The 21,653-nt window shown below is 35.5% G+C and overlaps 5 protein-coding genes across 5 annotated transcripts; 2 read left to right on the forward strand and 3 right to left on the reverse strand.

The window, feature by feature from the left end:
• Positions 1-1,469: 1,469 nt before the first annotated feature.
• On the reverse strand, positions 1,470-3,921 carry LOC140964392 (probable serine/threonine-protein kinase PBL23). The gene is made up of 5 exons (XM_073424120.1): positions 3,372-3,921; positions 2,891-3,072; positions 2,600-2,789; positions 2,111-2,502; positions 1,470-1,926 (listed from the first exon to the last, which is right to left on the reverse strand). Exons 1-5 carry the CDS (start codon positions 3,514-3,516, stop codon positions 1,690-1,692), a joined length of 1,146 nt encoding a protein of 381 aa, XP_073280221.1. The 5' UTR covers positions 3,517-3,921; the 3' UTR covers positions 1,470-1,689.
• A 3,140-nt stretch (positions 3,922-7,061) lies between these two features.
• Positions 7,062-9,842, forward strand: LOC140964393 (cardiolipin synthase (CMP-forming)-like). Its single transcript, XM_073424121.1, has 8 exons — positions 7,062-7,729; positions 7,967-8,033; positions 8,118-8,192; positions 8,340-8,391; positions 8,863-8,948; positions 9,038-9,112; positions 9,390-9,484; positions 9,564-9,842. Exons 1-8 carry the CDS (start codon positions 7,215-7,217, stop codon positions 9,664-9,666), a joined length of 1,068 nt encoding a protein of 355 aa, XP_073280222.1. The 5' UTR covers positions 7,062-7,214; the 3' UTR covers positions 9,667-9,842.
• Positions 9,843-10,183: 341 nt separating this feature from the next.
• On the reverse strand, positions 10,184-11,716 carry LOC140963801 (pentatricopeptide repeat-containing protein At1g11630, mitochondrial-like). The gene has a single exon (XM_073423206.1). It carries the CDS (start codon positions 11,660-11,662, stop codon positions 10,469-10,471), a length of 1,194 nt encoding a protein of 397 aa, XP_073279307.1. The 5' UTR covers positions 11,663-11,716; the 3' UTR covers positions 10,184-10,468.
• A 483-nt stretch (positions 11,717-12,199) lies between these two features.
• Positions 12,200-15,145, reverse strand: LOC140965184 (derlin-2.2-like). The gene is made up of 6 exons (XM_073425284.1): positions 14,813-15,145; positions 14,387-14,486; positions 13,446-13,660; positions 13,258-13,341; positions 12,868-12,921; positions 12,200-12,580 (listed from the first exon to the last, which is right to left on the reverse strand). Exons 1-6 carry the CDS (start codon positions 14,909-14,911, stop codon positions 12,401-12,403), a joined length of 732 nt encoding a protein of 243 aa, XP_073281385.1. The 5' UTR covers positions 14,912-15,145; the 3' UTR covers positions 12,200-12,400.
• A 1,320-nt stretch (positions 15,146-16,465) lies between these two features.
• LOC140964509 (polyadenylate-binding protein RBP45-like) lies at positions 16,466-21,107 on the forward strand. Its single transcript, XM_073424348.1, has 7 exons — positions 16,466-16,851; positions 17,505-17,970; positions 19,365-19,420; positions 19,504-19,634; positions 19,727-19,823; positions 19,903-20,055; positions 20,792-21,107. The coding sequence occupies exons 1-7, from the start codon at positions 16,540-16,542 to the stop codon at positions 20,792-20,794; spliced, it is 1,218 nt and encodes a 405-aa protein (XP_073280449.1). The 5' UTR covers positions 16,466-16,539; the 3' UTR covers positions 20,795-21,107.
• The last annotated feature ends 546 nt before the right edge of the window (positions 21,108-21,653 follow it).

Genomic DNA, 21,653 nt, shown 5'->3' on the forward strand with positions numbered 1-21,653 from the left:
CGTGTAAAAATGCACAGCACCAAATGCTGTGTTTTCAAATACAGTAGAGGATCTAAATCCGATATATGATACTCGTAGGAAAGATCCCACATAAAATTCTACAAGTCAGCTCAGTTCAGATTCGCGACATTAACAGAGGATTACATATCTCGAATAAACTAACAATCATCTGAGATGACCCTCCCTTGGCCTAGCTCCCTTGCCTTGGCCCAACTCTGATGCCTTGCCTAGCTCCCATGCCAACTAAAAGAGCTCATATCTCCTAGCTTTTAGCTACTTGACTTGAGCTCCTAACTCCTAGCTGCTTAACTTACTTGAGCTCCCAGTTGGCCGACCTCCTAATCCAGTGATCGAGAAGATCTGAACGAAAAGTGATAATGTGTCAATCTTGGAACGAGGTTTGATGTGACATCCACTTTGTAAAGGGAAACTAAATTCTTCAATATATGTACTATTTGGATGTACGTGAGAACTATTTTTCAAATTTCTACCTCAAACACACAAAAAGAGTGGCATCCGATATGTTCTCGAGGTCGACTACATAGTTGAGTTCTGTGATTGGCAACTTGGATACAAGGGACAAAATGAATGTCCTATCTCCCTTACAACAAGATCTCGTAGATTACTTAACTCAATTGGGGAGGGCTCAATTCTCGACTAGGACATGAGTCGTTAGGATTTGCTTAAACAAGTGCTCCTTTGATTTTTGGTAATTTCTTTTCTCTATGAATATCAGGTTTGATTTCATTTTCAAGGGTGCATTCACTTTAATTTTCAGCATATATTTTGATTGTCGGAATTTATCTTCAACGTTGGAGGGGTTCTTCGGGCCCCTTTCTAACACTTTTTTTCATGATTTTCGGTGTTTTGGTTGGGAGGTAAGTCGTGTAGGTTGGTTAGCAGGTTAGCCGTGTTCTGCCACAGAGGAGCTCATCTCCATATTTATAAACGGAAAATACCAACCCCATTTTTTAGTGAGCATCAATGTGAATATTCAACAGTTAAGCCTGTGAATTGGGCCCGGACGACACGAGCATACAATTAGCCTTTGCATATTCATTCCAAAAAATTCAACTATATCGTGTAGTATCCATGTTATCATGTCCGTGTTGTGGGAGGAATTAACAATGCTAATAAGTATCTCATGAATACATGAACCTAGAATTCTAACTGAATGGCTAAAACTATGTTAGAAATACTAGAAAATATGCATAAAAGTTACACAAAGATGTAATAGAAATCTAATGTTATTTATTTAGACTCCATTTTATGTTATTCACGCTTCATTTATCGTATAAAACTTGTTAACAATGTAAATAAATCATTCTTGTTCCAATGGATTGATCCCCCTCTCTACATGCACACTAGCTAGCCAAGGGAATTTGATATGAATATTACACCTAAAAACTCACATTATAGATTCATCGATCTGATAGCAACAAAGGTCCAAAACGTTCGATTCTCGAATAAGCTAGCAAATCATGCATATATTATTTTGTCCATGTTAATTTAATTCTTGGATCGAGATTAAAAAAGAACCGAAACTTCAACAAATCTCTCCTTTGACTGCGTTGTTGATATCCGAAAATCTTTCCAAAATAGAAAAGCAAAACTACCAACACAAAAGTATAGTCATATGACCAACGGGGAGGAATATTGCATTTACCATCCATTAATCCTCTCTCTCCATCACGTTCTTGTTAAGATGTGATCACTTGCATTTGAATCTTCTTCATCCGTCGGAATAGCTAAATACTCGAGCGCGGTGACGACATCTCCAATCAGCGGCCGCGTGCTGGCCTCTTCCTGCAGACACATTGCTGCAACAGCGAGAGCTTGGAATAGACCCTTCATTGGGTACTTCCCTTCAAGTAATGGATCGGCCATCAATGTAAACTTCCTCCTGTCCTTGAATAGTGGCATTGCCTGAAAATTCCACATTATGATTATACCCTTTGGATGAATGCTGGACTAGGGGTCGGGTTTGCAAGACTCACAACCTAATTTAGATTGCTAGAGACCTATATATCTACTCTACACATATAAATCAATCCATATGTTAGTTTAACTAATGTATAAATTTGATATAAATTATATTACTAGAACTAACCCAATCTACTAGATTCTCCTCCTCGGGTGGTTTTGTGTTATCAATAGCTCTCCTCCCTGAAATAATCTCAAGAAACACCACCCCAAAACTGTAAACATCGGATTTGGTCGTCAGCTGGCCGGTTTTTGCGTATTCGGGTGCACAATACCCGTACGTCCCCATCACCCTCGTTGACACGTGATCCTGCCCTCCCGTTGGGCCCAACTTAGCAAGCCCAAAATCCGACAACTTAGGACAGAAGTTCTTGTCTAATAATATGTTGGACGCCTTGAAATCGCGGTATATTATTGGAGGATTTGCCGTATCATGCAAGTACTCGAGTCCTTGAGCTGCACCTTTAGCTATCTGCATTCTCGTGTACCAATCCAGAGGCTCCTTATCTGGTGGCAAATCTGATACCAGGAGAAAGATGCAACCGTTACGACATTCCATGCATTTCGACACTTTGAATTTACTAGCTACTATAACAAATCATGAATCAAGAACTACCCAAAAGTTGATCTTCTAACGATCCATTATGCATGTACTCATAGACCAATATCCGTTGGCGGCCATCTGCACAATATCCTATCAAATTCACGAGATTCGGGTGGTGAACGAGGCTTAAAGTCAAGACCTCCGACAGGAATTCTCGGTTCCCTTGAACCCCATTTCTGTCCAGTTGCTTCACAGCAACAATCTGGAAACAGATCAACCATCTAAGATAATTTACCAGTTTTAAACGTTGAAAATAAAAAGGCAAAAAGTAGAGATCAGACTCTGAAATATTTATGTTTATACTTGATTTGTTTTCTTGAGGTATCCTTTGTAGACCCTTCCAAATCCTCCTTCACCTACTAGAAGTTCGGGATCGAAATTTTCTGTGGCATTAGCAAGTTCTCGGAAAGTAAATACTTCAGCCGGAACTCTCACATTTCCATGCTTGAGTATGTCTTCAGCGATTATCCTCTGTTTGCTGTTACCTGTTCATAACAATATCAAAATATCATTCCATCTGTAAAGGATTACTTTAGAATTTCAGCGTGGTTTCTGAGGCTAAATACCTCGAAACAAAATGACATTAATTCTGATCAGAAGCAACTCTAGTTTCGTGAAAAAAAAAAAGGAATCCAAAAGAAGTCATACGTGTAGAAAAACATAAAGGGTTCTTCCAATATTAATGTATAAAACCCAAAACTAAAGAAACCATGCACAGAAAAATACATCTGATGCAACGTGAAGATTTTACCAGAAGAAATGGATATTACTATAGGATTCTAACCCGTATTCATCGATAAACTTCGGGCAATCGTGTATAATGTCTCGGCATCAGCCTTAATTTCTTTAACAGAAGTTCTAGAAGTTTTCAAAGAATTCTTCTTCATTGTATCGCTCCTCTTAATCCTGCAACAAAACAGAATTCTCATCTCCTCTTCCCCCCCTTCCCTAGTCACGATTCAACAAAAAGAACCCTCTTCCTGACGTCCCCAAATATCATATAAAAATTTCCATTCTTTGATTCAAATTTTCTTAATTAAAATTTAAGATGATCAAAGGTGGCACACCAAGAAAAACAGAAAAAATAGGGAGAAATTATTGATAATTGAAGATTAACCGTGGGCAGATTTGCCTTAAAGAGGCACAGTTGAAAAACTTATTCGAGATTGATTGAACAACAATCATGAATAAGATGGGAAATAATATCTTTGTCCAATCATCATGGGAACAACTACTTTTCCTACATCTTGGAAATAAGATAACACGTCGAATTTAAAGATTTGGGGCTCGCATTTTTCGGATAAAGTTGAGGGGCGCACCTCAAATTTTTTCCATGAAAATTATATACAAACTATTAGCTGTCGAGGGGGCCATGGAAAATAAATCATGGTATTTCCCGTACTATATTATTTGCTTTGATTTGAAACTGTTATCTTCGGTCAAACTCCATATGTTATAACTAACTACAATAATTACACTTTTTTTCCGTATAAAGTTTTATTTTTTTGTTATGTTAATATGTACTTTTGCTAGAAAATGATAATATGTCACTGAAAATTATTGAGATTGCCGACATATCATCGGATTGCTGACATAGTCGTTTAACATTCCGACAAAAAAATATTAAAATTGAAGAAAAAGTATAAGTTATGAGATTAAACCAAAAATTGACTAATAGCATGACTAATAATAATAAAAAAATGTTCGAGTTACATAACTAAATATGTAATTTCTCCTATATGATATGTAAATATATATTTAATATATGATATTATATTGGAGCCCATTCTAAACGATTCAATTTCGAGGTTCCGGTTGATTTAATAAAATTCAGTTGTTTGAATTCAAATATTAGATTGTAAATATTAATGTGGTCAATTTGATTCATATATCTTGAATAGTAAATATATATATTTTTTTAGAAAAAGTTATTTAAATTTTGACAGCTCAATATAATCAAATTTGTAGTTGCTATATTTATTGACTCTTGAATCCTTGATGTGTTGGGAGGACCCCTACTCAATTATAAATGCTCATCACATGGTGGGTTTTGAGTTATGAGTTATGAGTTATGGCCATTAATCCGTTCCAACTTTTTTGAGTATTTATTAAGTTTATGAAAAGTAATGTTTCTTCAAGAAATTTCTTACATGCCCTTTAAAAAAATACAAAAATTCTTGTGACACGGTCTCACGGATCAATTTCGTTGGTTTGAGTCATCCATGAAAAAGTATTACTTTTTATGCTAAGAATATTACTTTTTATTGTGAATATCGGTAGGGTTGACTCGTCTCACAGATAAAGATTCGTGAGACCGTCTCACAAAAGACCTACTCTAAAAAAAATTAAATATACTATTATATAATTTCACTCAAACATATAATTAATTTTACGGTATGAGGTGTGAGAGAACGACAGACTCTAAACTTTTTAAATCTTTCCTTGACTCTTCCTACATAAAGTGGTGTTTCGAACATGTTGGTCGGTCTCCATCCCTATGCATTGCCAACATAGCATGAAATGCTTTGCAGTTTGGGCGGAAAATTCATTCAATGTCTTTAATGTATTTGCAATCGTAGGGACTATATCTGATCATGTAAACCCCACACTCCAAATGTTTTGAGGCTCTTGAATCTCGCACAAAGGTAAGAATCTGCAACAATTGATACAAGAAAAACAAATTCTATGTCACTCAAACTTTGGTTAGAGTATGTATTTGTATCTCCTCGAAGTTTAGCAAAACATTTTGGTTAAAGTATTTACATGAATTGAAAAATTAGAAAATTCACCTTATAAATTGGTTTGTTTAAGGTTTTGGTCATCTAATTAGACGAGATTTTATGTTAATTTCATTAATTAGTTTTTTTTTATTCATTAGCCATTTTCTGTTATTTGTTGTATGATATTGCTAACATGTGTGACATTATGTCATTACTCCGGACTCCGGTTAAACCACATTTGAATTATTTAAATAAATAAAACTTAAAACGAACAATTTACGGCCGTACATTCATGCTTTGCAATTTTGCAAACTTTACGAATGTTTGTAATTTCGACGTGTTTGTTCGCATGTACAACATCTTCTTTGAGTTTGTTATATATAATTATGTTATTATACATGTGTTGTGCTATGTGAATGTAAGAGTGTAATTAAATAATTTCAGCTTTTTAAAATTTTTTTATTTAAAAAAAAAACAGAATTATTTTGAAGTTTAAATTAATATTGAAAATCAAAACATAGTATTTCTTTACTTAAAAACATTTTTGTAGAATAGTTGTTCAAATACTAAAATATTTCGTAAAAAAATACTCGTATAAAAACATTTTATAAATATTTGTCAAAACAGAATCATAAATAACGACCACAACACACACATGCACTCAATGACAAAATGAATATAAAATTTTTCAAGATACAAAAATGACAAAATGAATATAAAATTTTTCAAGATACAAAAATAGTACAATAAAAAAAGTTCACACTTGTTACCGAGAATCAAACTAGATTGGAGAATATGATCAATTAATTCCAACAAAACCCTAATTTCGAATTTGNTTTGATTAGAAATTATCATGTTTAGATAATTATTCAAACTGTATAAGTAAAAATATGCTAGTAATAGTAATAGTCGTGTTTTTAAAATCGAACCGACCGGTTCGATCGTTTGACCGAGAACCGATCACGAGTCCGGTCCGAACCAAGTCTAATAACCATTTTTACGGTCAAAACGATTAGAACCATTCGGACTTGTCGTGAATCAATTAAAAACTTATCTGACCGATTCACATTTTTTATTTTTTTTGTTTAGATTTTGATTATTTTTTATTTTCTTAAAAAAAATATTTCTTATATTTTAAATTTTATTTTTAGTTATATATATCTTTATTTGGATTTTAAATTTTGTTAAAATATTATTTTAATAGTATTAGAGTTTATTTTAATTTATTTTTGTTAATAATATATATTTTTGTTTAGATTTTAAAATTTGATAAATATATTTTATTTTTATTTATAAAAACATTTAAGATTTTTAGAATTTGAAACATATTATTTACTATATTATATTATTATTTTATATGATATAACAATTTTTCGGTCCTATCGATCAAAATGGTTCGATAGTCGATCTGGTTATGAAAAAAATTGAATAATAGTATAGATTTTAAAAGAAATTTTCATTCAACTCTTTTAAAAAGTGTTTGCTCTATATAGAATAATATATGTATAATAAGCCGTAATATATGGTGAATTTGAAATTTGATAAAACTTGTAGCAGAAATACAGCACAAAGTCATTTCAAAATAAAATTTCACAAAGTATTTTATTAAAAAGTATAATAATATATATAGATATATTTCCTTCAATATAAATATACTATGCTTTCCTAAAATATAATCTCAATTTCAAATTTTATTTTTGAAAAATAAGCCGTTCAAAATATATTTGAGTTTGACCGAAGTCGTTCCCATGAATTTGCCGTAGCTAGCCACTCGTAAACGTGCCTTAAAAACATCACACGTGTCACCCTAGCCCGTCCGTCTCCTCCAAACCCCACCGTTTGAACTGCAAAACCCGTATTCTCCGACGTCTAACTGCTCAATCAAACAATGCTCGTGCGCACCGCCGATGGCCATTTTCCGATCACTCATATCTCGATTCTCCCGATCTCCAAGTTACCCCCGCGATTCATCTCGCCTCAGAACCTTTTTCTCCCTTTCTTTGACCTCTCCTTCCCCGATTTCAGCTCCATTTTTGCTTTACTCCCCCGTGAAAAATTCCCATACGCACTTTCTCTTCCGTTCTAGGTTTCTATTCCCAATCGGTGGGCCACTATTCCTCTGCAATCCTCCCTGGAAGCTGTCCCAATCCGCCACCCCTCTCCTCCTCCAGCCCAACGTCGCCTCATACTTCATTAAACTCCGTGCCCTTAATTTACTCCAGAAGCCCTCTTTTCCTCACAATTTACGTTTTCGACCTGCTTATGATGCGCAGAAGCTGTTGACCGAGGGTGCCGACGACAAATTTGGAAATGCGTCTGCGATAGATGCTCCCGGTAGTCATGGTGTAATCACCGACAGTTACTTCAATCTTCCTAATTATATCTCATTCGCGCGGATGCTCTCCGGTCCATTGCTTGGATGGTGTGTTTTCAATTTTTCAATCTGATATTACCAACAGCAAAGTTTACTTCATTATGTCGTATGTGTTATTTCTTTGTATATAGAGATTGATTGTGATTTTTTGGGAGCTTTGGAGGGAACTCCGGAGTGAAACATTATTGACTTTAAAAAAAATGCTCCCTAAAGAATGTTTATTGTGCGATATTTTAACCTTTTGGCTAGGCCGAATCAAGTGTTTATTGCTGCACCATTTTGCAGGATGATTGCAAATGACATGTATTCATATGCTTTTATTGGACTTGCTATATCTGGAGCTACTGATTGGGTATGAATGGTAGTTGCGGTTGCTTTGTGGTATTGTAATATGTTTCCAATACTCCTCTCCTCACGGCTCTGCCTACATTTTTAGCTCGATGGTTACATAGCTAGGAAGATGGGAATCAATTCTGTAGTTGGGTCCTACCTTGATCCATTGGCCGACAAGGTTTGTTTCTGTATTCTTTGTAATGGCATTGATATGTTCAATATCAAGTAATCCTCCATCATGTTGCACCTGTTTTCATATATTTGTTACAAAAATATGTTTAGTAACTTTGTTTGCTCATATTTGGCGATGATTACGTTTTGACAGGTTCTAATCGGATGTGTTGCGCTTGCAATGGTAGATAAGGATCTCATACATCGTGAGTAAAACTTACGTTATTATTCCTGCACTACCTTAATTTTATAGTACAAAGTTTTTTTTACTTTCCTTAGGGTCAGGACATGATTTTTTTTTATTACTCATGGTAATTATGTTCAGTATTATGAATGTTGATTATTTATCTGCCTGTCTTTGTTTGAGTAAGCATCTATGTCTGTCCGCGCGTGTGTGTGTTATTTCTGTCATGTTCTGGATTAATTCTTCATTATCCAGAATTTTGTTTCAGCCGGTAAATAGTGTAGTACAGCCTGATTTTTCTCTAGAAAACCAGATAGTTAAGAAACAGTTTTCTAGCCTTTTGGCTAGTATTCACTACCTGTAAATCATTGCGATAGAGTTTATTTTTTGTTTATTTATTTTTATCGGGATAGAGTTTATTTGAATATGAGACATGTTCCTTATTTTGTACCTTGTGATCTGTGTTTTATTGTGCATTTGTCTTAACTTGAAGCTGGACTGGTTTCACTTGTTGTTCTGCGTGATTTTGCTCTTGTTTGTGGTGCGGTCTATAAAAGAGCTAGCAGTTTGGACTGGGAGGTGAGACCAATGTCATTCATAGCATCGGTTTGGCTATAGCTAGTATCTTGCCTTTCTTACTTCTTTTTTTCCATTTTTTTCACAATTAGAGAAACAGTTGGCATGACTTCTTCAACCTGGATGGGACGCATTCCCAAAAAGTTGAGCCTCTCTTGATAAGCAAGGTACACCGTATGATATTTTGCACTTTGTGCATCGAAAAAGAACTTGAAAAGGCTGCAAATTACCTTTTTCTCCTACCTCGGTATAGTTATAGAGTGTTAGTGAAGGTATTACGTGTCTTGATTTGTGGTTTCTAGTCTGGAATTAGTGTAAGCTGTTAAAGATTTTAACATTTCTCAGTTTGTGCTTGGCGCACAATTGATATCATTGTAAATGGTGTCAAATATGTGTAACAAGATTTAAACTATGGTTATAAAACACTATTCTTCCCGTCCACAGTTAAATACAGTGCTCCAGTTGGTCCTGGTTGCGGCAGCTCTTCTTCAGCCTCAATATGGGAATGAAGAAACCCAATTTTTTATCTACATCTTGAGGTAATTTCATCAAATCGTCCATGTTTCCATGGAATTCTGAATGGTGATTAAATTATCCTACTATTTTGGTTTGGTGCAGTTGGGTTGTGGCTTCTACAACGGTGGCGTCAACTGCAGCATATGGGGCACAATATCTGAGAAATGGAACCAAATTTGTAAAGAAGCCACAGGCCAGAACATGAACAGAGCACCTGGCTGCTCTATTATTCGCCACAGCAGCTGAGATGTTCTTTGGAGCCAAGTTATCATGTGTGATTTCTTGGTGTCTCCGCAAAACGAACGATACGTCTTCACATTATGTGACGCGGAGAAAGTGAGCTTTAGACCATTACAAGTTTCACGATCACTTTTTGGTTTACTACTTGTATGCGTATACACAATTGGGATTTCTGTATTACAAAGGTTAATGCCCCAACCCCTTTCTCAAAATATTAATAATAACAGTAATAATAATAATGATAATGATAATAATAATAATAATAATAATAAAAAGGAGTCTCAATTCACATTTGGTCAACATTTTATGTCAACACTCCATATACGTCGTGAAAAATCTCCCATTTTTATTATGGAAAAAAAAATCCCCATTTTCTTTACCAAGTAACATCTAGTAAAATGCATAAGCAGGCATGCCCAAACAAATAGTTATTGCCCAATTCCTGAGATACAAAAATCTGGATCTTTCCCCCAAAAAAAATCTGGAATAAATAGTATGTATCATCAGAATCAAACCAAATTACAATAACCGCAATAGGAAAACAGGTGCTTGGATATAACATCTATAGGGTAGTGTTCCAAACCTTGATATGAAAAATGCAGGAATCACATGTATTTTCTTGCTTGAAAACATTGCATTACATTGTAAACCTTAGATTGGGCACTGTCCATGCGGTAGCATGAACAAATCCAAAACCAAGAAAACCGTAAAGCACCATTTTCAATAAAATAAAACGAAAGAAAAGGAAAAAATTAGAACTCCCTGCTCTATTTTGGTAAGTTTTCCTCAATCTCAGCCCAAGCACCAGCATTCCTCGAGAACTTCTCCTTCACCTGCCCAATAATCCACCTTGCTTCATCAATCTTCTCGATGCTCGCTAACCCATCAACGAGAGATTTCATAGTCGACATATTTGGTACCCAACCTTCCGACATACTCTCCTTACAGATAGCTAATGCACTCTCAAAATCCTGTCCTCTGCACATATAATATATCAGCGTAAAATAACACTTGGCATCCGGCTTCAATTCTGAATCAATCATCTCCTTGAACAAGCTCTTGGCTATTTCCATTTTGCCTTCAACGCAAAACCCGTGAATCAAATGGTTGTATGTCACCCGATTTGGCTTCATTCCCCTGCCCAAGATTGTGTCCAGCAACACCTTTGCTTCCGTGGATCTCTTAAGCTTACACAAGCTCTGAATCCTGACATTGTATATCCCGATACTGTTTGCCACACCATGTTTCTTCATCAATTCCATCATTTTACCCACGTCGCTAAATTTTTCCTCCTTGTAAAACCCTGCAATCACAGTGGCAAATGTTGTTCCGTTGGGTTTTATTCCCTTTCTCTCCATCTCTGCCAAGATAGAGTGTGATGAATTCGCACTGCCCGACTCGCAGAATCCCTTCAGGACAGTGTTGTACGTTTCTAAAGTCGGTGCCAAGCCATACTTGTTAGGATACTCTGAAAAGACCCTCTTCATTTCGCCGTATTCCCCTGCTAAAATACACGAAAACAACAGGGAGTTCAAAGTCTTGACGCTTCTATCGACGCCCATCTGAGGCATTTCGTCGAACAGCTTGGCAGCGTCACCGATAAGACCCGCCTGGCCGTATAATATAACGAAATGGGACACACAGCGTTCGGATTTGAAATCAGGCCGGGTAACGGACTCCTTTATGAGGCTTCGAATGCCTTCGTAATAGTGTGATTGTTTCAGGCTCGAAATGGCTCGCGAGTAGGCAACTCGATCGAGGTGCGACTCTGGAGTCAGGGCTGCGGCTCGGCAGATGTCGAGAATGCGTTCTGGGTTTTTCTCGAAGCGGATGAGTGAGAGTGCGGAGCGGGATTTCTCTTTGCTTGTGAGGAGCGATTTGGAATCTGGGTTCAAAATCGAGGTGGAGAAAAGGCAGAAGCGTTGGAGACTCGACGATCGGAGATTGCAGCGTAATGCCATTGGTTTTGTTTAAGGATGCTGAGCTGTGCTGGACTTGCGATCGGGGGTTTATGTAATAGAAAATGTGTATCAAAATTAAATTATCAAATTTTGTTTTTCACCCAATTTTTTTCGGTCATTTCAATTTCAAAAACAGATAATTTTCATCTTAATTTTTTTTAAAAAAAAAACTCTTCTCTAATTTTTCTATAGACCACAAACATTATCTGACAATAAATTTAATTTCTTCTCCACTTTTTCTATAAACCAAATGGATTAATATATATATTTATAAAAAAGTTAAATTAAAAATTAATCTACTGATACATGAAGGAAAAAAAACATAACTGTTCCCTTAAGCGCAATATTAATTTAACCGGAGAATATTAAATCATGTCAAAATCGCTCGTCAAAAGTTACTTAAAAAATATTTTTACGACATAATTATCCTGTAATAGGTAAAAACCATATTTGTTTTAAGAAACTAAAATAACAATTTGCATTTGATTTAGGGTTAGAGAATATGGGGAATCGTTTCTCGTGCGATAACAAGAGAAATAAGTAACAAAATGTTTTTTTCCTATTTTATTATATATGCTCAAATGCAAACCAACGAGAAGAATTTTACACTGTTCATATGCCAAAAAAGAAGAATTAACTTGCTAATATACCATGGACACTTTTGGGCCAGGGAGACTTCTAAAACAGTTCCTAATGCAATTTGAAACAGATCCTCACGTACATTACATGTTCGATTATTCAATTCTGTTGGACATCCTCAGGTGGAGCAGCGAATCTTATATTAGCAGGCCTGGCTGCCACTACAGGTTCATCCGCAAATAATGATCTGATCAAACCTGGAGTTCTCAGGGGTCTTCGACCAGTCATTCTCGGGTACACGTCTTGAAGAAAATAGTAGGCATGACCAGCTATCATACCCTGACAATTCAATATTTTTGGGTGAGACAAAAAAAAAGGGGCACATTCAGTATATATTTAGAGTACTTGTACATCTACAAGTTCATTATCAAACAAATAGAATTGAAACCTTTGCCACAAACCAATTATATCACACGAAATGATAATTTCCCCAAGGAATGGTCATTGGCATGCATATGCTATTGTGAAACACCATTCAAAAACTTACCAAAAGTGTCTAAAATATCTGTCACTTCAAGATAAAGAGTCATATAACCAATTGCAATATTGCATCAGTGAGGACTTACCAGTAGATCCACCCAAGCACTGGCACCGACAAGGACAGAAAACCCAAGGAGGACCTGCAGAGAGGTAAACAAATGTCACACATATTATCACCAGATGTATGGAAATAACTATAACTGACCAAGTGTAGTTGAAGGAACGCTCTCAAAATGCAACAATAAATAACTTCCCTCTTATTACTCACACATTTACCAAACAATCGGGCGGTAAAACAATGGTGCTGATAATAAATTAGGAACCTTCTCAAAATGCCAACACATAGAGAGACTGATTAAATTGAATGCGACAAAGGTAAGAAATAAGTAAAATTATTGTGAGGAAAATTGAACAAGCATCCATGCAACTGGTTGATGAAAATTTAAGTCCACTTACCAAAATTTAAGTCCACTTACCCATGGTAAATAGGCTGCTGTGAATGTAAAGAGGCCCAAAAAGCTCATGTGGATGAAGGAATTCTGCTTGCTCCATACATATACCTACAAAATCAGAAAAGCAAGATTCCAGGGGAAGTAAGGTTCGACAGTGATGAGAATGCAATTGTTAAACGTGCAGTTCTTCTGGCCACAGGAAGCATACATACCATCATAAATGTGAGTGAGTTGCTAAGGAAGATGATCTTTGCAAATGACTCTGCGACATAAGGAATCATCCCACCGATAAGAACGATGCCAGTCAAAAATGATGCACCAAACAACAGCATATAGAAGAAATCGGCTGTCCTCCCACGGAAGGAATTCTCTTCAAGAAGCTTGCAATATCGAGCAAGAAAGAACATGTGGAACAGAAAGTCCAAATCTGGAAAGATAAGTATTTAAAACAGTGTTATCAAAAGGAAGTATTGGTTGAGAAAAAACTCATCAAGTCGGAGGCTAACTTCCTCCAAAATAAAGCAAAAAATAACTCCGGCTAAAATGAATCTGTGATGCATTAAAGATCGAATGCAGCATAATTAAATTGTCGAAAAAAGGAACTTATCCCAGTGCATATCTGCATGTCTGCAACAATTTTTTTTTATAAGAAACACAGATTAATTAGCCTGCATCTAATCAGCTTATAATAGGTCAATATATGCACCAAAACCTTTTTCTCCATTTATCAAGTATGAACAAAGAACAGAAAAAAAGAAGCAAATTTTGCAGTTAGGCATGAGAAACATCCCACTGTACCACAAAACAAAGAAAAGATGCACACATCATACAAGTACATGATTTGGACCAATAAAAACATTTAACAAATACAGTAACGTCTCTAAAAATAACGAACAATAAACACATCCAAGCATGTATTCGATGACAAAGAGTAAAATAGCAGCAGAATTTGGGAGGTTTATACTGTCAACATGGCCAAGGCACGGATATCATTCCCTAAATATTGGATAGCATAAAGTAATGATCATATGCATCAGACATGATTAAATTCAGCCCCACAAAATGATTTATTTCCATTCATTCATCACTAAATAAATACAAAAATCCAACAGCTGAACCCATCTTCGTGAAGGATAGAAAGCAGATTAGTTACCCATTTTACGAAAATACAAGAAATTGGTAATAACCCGCCATATTTGGTAATGTTTCACCACGAGCTTGGGATTCAAGTACAAATCATAAGGGGATATTATCTGCAAATCACAACAAATTATTGCAACTTAGTAAAGTGCCCAATCCAAAAACCTGAGAAAGAAAACAAATACGCCAATAGCTTGGTGCTTTTTCCCTGCAAACCAATAAGTTCGTTTTTAAACCCCCAAAATAATCAGAACCAATAAAACTGTCTTCAGTACCAAAGATGCAGCCAATATTACTTGAAAACCTATATGATATCATACTAAAAAAAAACACAAGACACACGAGATTCCATTTTTCCTTAAAAAAACAATAAAGATTTCTCCAGAATATCAAAACTTGAAAATGAAAAAGGAACATGTAAACAGGCACAAGAAATTACATCGAGAGAGCAACCAATCGTCGTCACAATTGCAGCTGTGAGGTAACACCTCGTAATTATTGGCATCTGTTTGTACCATTCCTCCACGGCTTGTGCCATTCTATTTGCTCCAATACCCTGATCAAACTACGAAAACCCTAACCTAAATCTCCAACAAAATCAACAAAACCAAATACCACGAAATAGAGAGAAGACGTAGAATTATCAACAAAGTTGACAAAGTTGAAAAATTATTTCGATGAAATCGAGTTTTGATTATCCGGTTTCCTATATACATACACCGATCGGAAATGAAATGGAAGAGGTTTTACTTTTCTCAACGTTTTGATTATCCGGTTTCCTATATATAAAATATAATAAACTAAAAAGATTTAGTAATTATATTACCAATTTGTGAATAATTTGATGTTTATTTAAATAAGGATGGGTGTGTGACAGTATTATATAAAAATAATTGATAAAAATATAATAATTATTGATTTTTTAATAGATCATATAAAAAAATTCTAAAAAACTAATTTAAATAGAAATTTTAATTTTTCTAAGAAGAGTTTTATAAAAATAATTGACTAGACTGTTTGCACACCAGATGATTATTTTATATAAATAAAAATTGTACAAATATGTCATGCATATGCTATATTTTATAATATATGAGATACGACAAAAACTTGTGTAAGACGGTCTCACGGGTCGTATTTGTGAGACAGATCTCTTATTTGGATCATCCATGAAAAAGTATTACTTTTTATGCTAACATTATTTCTTTTTATTGTGAATATAGGTAGGGTTGACCCGTCTCACAGATTAAGATCCGTGAGACGGTCTCATATGAAACTCACCTATGAGACTCACCGGATGAGATACATTAGAGTAGCTACTTTTGAGATCATATAGTAATATTTTATAAACAAAAAAATACTCCTTAACATTCTAAAAATATTTCATCTTTATTTAATTAAAAAATATTGATAGGATCAGAAAAAAAATTTAGGTTTTTTTTAAAAAAAATTACGAGGATGTTGATGTAGTTTACAAAATTAAACTTTAACGACCACTCGTTAATAAATTTATGAGTATGTTTCATGTGCAACGTTCTCATTGAGCTATATATATGAGATGGATTAACCGAGTCCATACTTACAATGAAAAATAATATTTTTGATTAAAAAAATATATTTTTACTTAAATCATTATATATTACATAATATTTTTCATAACATAACTGATAAAAAAAATGACATTTTTACAGTGAAAAATAATATTTCAAATTTAAAAATAATAATTTTTATGGGTCGAAAAATTTTCACTAAAATCGACATATATTACGTAATATTCCTTCATAACATAAATAAAAAACAATATTTTGTAATGAAAAATAATATTTTAGATATTAAAAATATTATTTTGATAAATCAGTTCAGATATTTATCTCGCAATATTCATATGATTTAAAAAATATATATATATTCCTTAAAAAAAAAAAATATATATATATATATATAAGTTCACTATCGATTTATAATTCTAATAAGTTTATAAAATTATATAAAATTTTACTTTCGAATTTTGATAAATTGTATTTTTATTTTAAAATTTTGATATTATATAAATTGATTTAAAACTATTCATATCATATTAATATTTAATATTTAGAGGCCAAAGATCCTCGACGTCGTTCTCTCTTAATCCGTATTAGGGTACCGCTTCTCCCATTCCTCCCGACGATGATGCAGCCGCCCAACTCCAATGTCCCATCTCATATCGCTCCGCCTCTTCAATACCAGCAATACCCTCAACAACAGCAATCTCATCAATGGATGTCGCAGCCGCCGCAATACCATGTCCCTCCGCCACAGCAGCCACCCGCTTCTGGCTACTATTACCAGCAGCCTCCACAACAGTCTATGTACGCCCCCGATCCGACGGGTCAGGCGCAGCCCGTGGCGGACGACGGGATCCGGAGTCTCTGGATTGGTGATCTGCAGTATTGGATGGACGAGCAGTATTTGATAAGCTGTTTCGGCACTTCCGGGGAGGTATACGTGAATACCTGCACTCTTCAATTTCATATGTGATTTTTTTTTAAATCCAGGAAGGCTGATTCTTAGTATTTGGAAAGTTTAGTGCTCGAGTCAAATTTTCCAAGCTTTATTCTTTCTTTAATTATGTTTTGTTTTGTTTCTTTCGTTTGCATTTCTGATTCGTTGATCAGGCTTTTTGCCCGTATGAGATTCCGATTTAGGTTGAAAACTATTAGGTTTGCGTTATACCTACTCATCTCTTAGCATTTGAGTGTAGTGTTTTGAGAATAAATTATTTGTATCTTGGCGCTTTATACTTCAGGTAAGTGATCTAAATTGTAATACTAGGAAAATCTTAGCCTTTGTAAATTTTTGTTTCCATAATTAAATGACCTTAACCCTGAACTAGAAATTGTTTTGCACTTTGTTCTTAGCGTCTTAAATCCCTGAACTACATTGTTTTGAACTTGACCCTAAAAATTCGCTATTTTCCTGTGCACTTGGGATTTGGGAACAATGTGGCATAATTTTTTGTGGTGGTTTAATGGGAAAACATTTAACTAGTGCCATACTGGAAATTGGACATATGACCTACTACACGATGCAGCCTATTGAACTTCAAGTTTTTTTTTGGGTTTTGGATCTTATGTAGCTGTTTTTCTCCCTAGGTGGTGTCTGCTAAAGTTATCCGTAACAAGCAAACTGGCCAACCAGAAAGTTATGGCTTTATTGAATTTGTCAGCCATGCTGCTGCTGAAAGGAGCCTTCAGACTTATAACGGCACTCCCATGCCCAATGTTGAGCAAACATTTAGACTGAACTGGGCATCTATGGGAGCGGGTGAAAAACGTGATGATTCTCCCGAGTACACAATTTTTGTTGGAGATTTGGCATCTGATGTTACTGATTACATGCTCATAGAAACTTTTAGGGCCTCTTATCCTTCAATTAAGGGTGCGAAAGTTGTCACAGATGCGATAACTGGGCGTCCAAAGGGCTATGGGTTTGTGAGATTTTGTGATGAAACTGAACAATTGCGTGCCATGAATGAGATGAATGGAATGTTTTGTTCCTCTAGGCCGATGCGAATTGGTGCAGCTGCTAACAAACAAAAAATGGGGAATCAGAACAAAGGTATGTCTGTTTCTTGTATTAAATATTTGGATGGCTACTGGAGTATCGATGAACTTACCTGTTCTGGGTTTGATCTTTTCTGTTATTCTCTTCTGTTCTGATATCTGAATTTGGATGTCTCAATGCATTGAGGAATCATCTGGTGCGGTGTTATTTGCTTTTTTGAGTTTGTTGCTCTCTTGAATTCTTGAAGATAAGGACAGCTTGTGGTGTCATTTCCTTCCAGTGCTTTGAACGTTTTAGGTTCTGACGGATTAAAACTTTGCATAATCTTATAAAAGGCTATGGTTGTCTCATAGCAGGGTGATTGGAAGCTCTATCATATAGTGGCCTGGAGCCAATGTGAGCTGAAATGATAACTCTTTTGTGCCTGGTTTTTTTGTAGGTCAGTTTTAATTTAATGCTACTTACTTTTGATTCCTCAAGGAATTGATTATTTTCAGATCCAACTCTAATCATGTGAAGTTAATGCAACCCTATAATTACTTCTCTTTAAAGGGCTGTCCATGGAAATTGGGAAGTAATAAGAGGCCACTGAAACTGCTTACACCAAGCAGTTTTAATTGTCTTTGTATCTCATACTTTAAACAATGCTTCGATATGTCTTGGTACAGTTCCTTTAAGACCATGCTCACCAAAATTGGAAATTAACACACTCGAAACATCCTGTTAGTTGTGCTTCTCACTGCTATAAAAGTGATTGTCGTTAGTTGGACAAATAAATGCTGGAAATGTTGGCAGTGGTGCTTTCATTTGATGTTCTGCTATTAAGGATACTTTAGAAGCATCTCCACTGGCCCTTGTGCTTGTTCCTTACTCCAGTTCTAGGCTTCCAACTCCGAGAGTTTCGGTCATTGGAGCTGCCAGAAGAGTGATCCTTTTTAGCCAGGAAAGTAGCTTTTGCATGCTTTGTGAGGGTGTGTTGGCTCAAACTGAATGACGTATAGATGAGAAATAGTCACACAAAAGGAAAGGTGGCCAACATTTTTATTTTTCAGTTAGCTATCTTGGCTAGTCTGAACGAGTTATTTTCTGCTCTTTTGCCCATACTTGATCTTTGATTGTATGACACTATTTTTAATGCTACGTATCCAGCTGTTACGCTGCTTATACTTCCTTACTAATGATACCTCAGACGTATAATACCCAATTTTTTTATATTCTGTTTTAGTTGCTGTCATCTTCATAGTCAACAGCTGTCTTTAGAATGGTGTGGCTTTCATTGTTGGATAATTGCTGGAATGACTCTCAAATGGGATGTCTCAGTTTTTTATTCACTTGATGTGTTTAGTGTGGACCGTCATGGATTCTTATTTGTTCTTCAACGCCAATTTTTTCCCTCGTTTACTTTTCAAGTATTTTCCTCTGTTTCCTCACATATCTTACAATTGCAGCATCATACCAGACGTCACAAGGAATCGCAAGTGAGGATGATCCAACTAACACCACTGTGAGTAAAATGTATTGATATTTGCATATGTGTGCTTTTGTAACGAAGCTTGTACTCATGGTTTATAGGCTTTTTCCTTGCAGATATTTGTCGGGAATTTGGATTCTAATATCACTGATGAGCAATTAAGACAGCTGTTTGGGAATTTTGGACAGTTGCTCCACGTGAAAATACCTGCCGGCAAACGATGTGGATTTGTTCAGTTTAGTGATAGGTAAATTGAGGGTATTAAATATGTTCCTCTCTTTAGTCAAGTGTTTAAAAAGTGCATATAAAAACTTGTTTTGTACTCATAAATAATAACAGAAGATGCGCGGAACAAGCTATAAATATTTTAAATGGAACCCAGTTGGGAGGACAAAGCATTCGACTCTCATGGGGTCGTAGTCCGTCAAACAAACAGGTTCTATTCATGTAACTTTTGTTTGGTCCTTTTTACTTTTGTTGCATGCACTTTAATTATCAAAACCTTCCTGCCTCAGGTTGATCCAAATCAGTGGAATGGTGGATATTATGGATATACCTCCGGTTATGAAACCTATGGATATACTCAACCAGCACAGGATCCAAACTTCTACTATGCAGGGTACACTGGATACGGGGACTACCCACCACCGACACTGCAACAGCCGCAGGTATATCCAACGATTGCCATGTCAGAAATTTTAGCAAATGCATGCTTGTCTCCAACAAAAAAATTTTTATTCCTCTCTCTTATTTATGCTCTCCGACAGTATTTTCGTGGAGGGTTTTTGGGAATCTCTGTTTGTCTGGCATGACCAAGTTGTTACAAAATTTTTTTGTTTGTTGCCTATTGTATTACAAAAGATATTTTATGGTTCCCCTTGTCTTTGTATTACCATCGTAGTTTTGTGCTGTCCGTGACTATCATAATCTGCCTAGTTTCAACTGATATTAAGTTTGAAAATTTGTGTTTGATTTTAATTTTTTCTAGGATTAAATATATTTCTACACCCCCTTCCCCACGTGTTGACGCATGTAATAATATTTACGCCCCTATTCTCAGGACACACCACCTTTGAAGAGCATGGTCTTGGATGTTCTTTTAGATAATTACTTCCTGAATAATGTGATTGTCCTGGTCAAGCTTTCAACACTGAATCCAATCATCAACACCATATCTTTTTGTTTCTTTTCAATTGCCATAACATTGAATCCAATCATCTACACCAAAAAAAAAAAAAACACATGCTTCAGTGCATCATAAAGACTTGGTCTATCAGTGTTTGGAATTACTGAAATACTTCTCTTCCCTGTCACTTCAGATCAACTTTTTTTCTTTTCTTTTGTTGCTGCATGCTCTGTGTTTAATGTTTATTAAAAATTTAAAATAATTATATGTTGGTGTAGTGATGTGTCAAGCATCAAGAGGAAATCAGCAGCTTTTGATTGTGGATCATGAAGTTGGAGCTGTTAGCTGCTATTGCGGTGGAATACTTGTATTAACTGGTTCTTGTTTGGGATGGTTTGAATTCACTGTTTAATTTTTTTCCTTTTTTCGAGTTTTGTTATCATAGCAAAGAAAAAATGTTTGGATTTTATGGTTTTATTGGACAATGGCTGCATATGTTTGTTGTCTCCATATATGAAGTGTGGGGTATATGTTTTACGCATGTGCAGTTGGTTGACGAGTGATTGTTATGTTTGAAACATGAGCTTTTTCTTATTTGATGTTCCATTTTCGGAGTTCACGTCCTTATGTTGAATGGCCCGTATGAAAATTCTAGTAGGCTTTTTGTTTTGTTATGATGGCGTTGCACACAATCCTATATACGTGTATGGTGCAAAGTGTATGTTAAGGGTGGCAACAGGAGGGTCGGTTTACGTTCATTTAATGACTTGAAAGTGAGATAACCCTGTCTAATTGTCTCAGCCGAATCTCGACAGCCACTTCACCGTGGAATTATTATATATGGGTCCTTGGGGGTGCCAATAGAAGTCGACCGATGAGTTTCCAAAGCATGCTACTACTGAATTGGGATGTGGAGGTGATATGAATAAATTATTCATAAGAAACTTCATTGGGGATTATTTAGTCAAGTTCATCTCATCTCGTTTCTTTTCCTTGCTTTTAATCTGTTGCTTTTTAACCTTTTTCTTTTGGACATGTCTTTATTCAATATATGTCACGGGTTAACGAATGAAATAAATAGTGGTGGGAGTATATAACTCCATAATTTTGGGTGTCATGTTTCTTATCCTCTAGTGGGGG

The sequence above is a fragment of the Primulina huaijiensis genome, chromosome 18, assembly GCF_012295235.1.
Source record: "Primulina huaijiensis isolate GDHJ02 chromosome 18, ASM1229523v2, whole genome shotgun sequence".
NCBI lineage: Eukaryota > Viridiplantae > Streptophyta > Magnoliopsida > Lamiales > Gesneriaceae > Primulina > Primulina huaijiensis.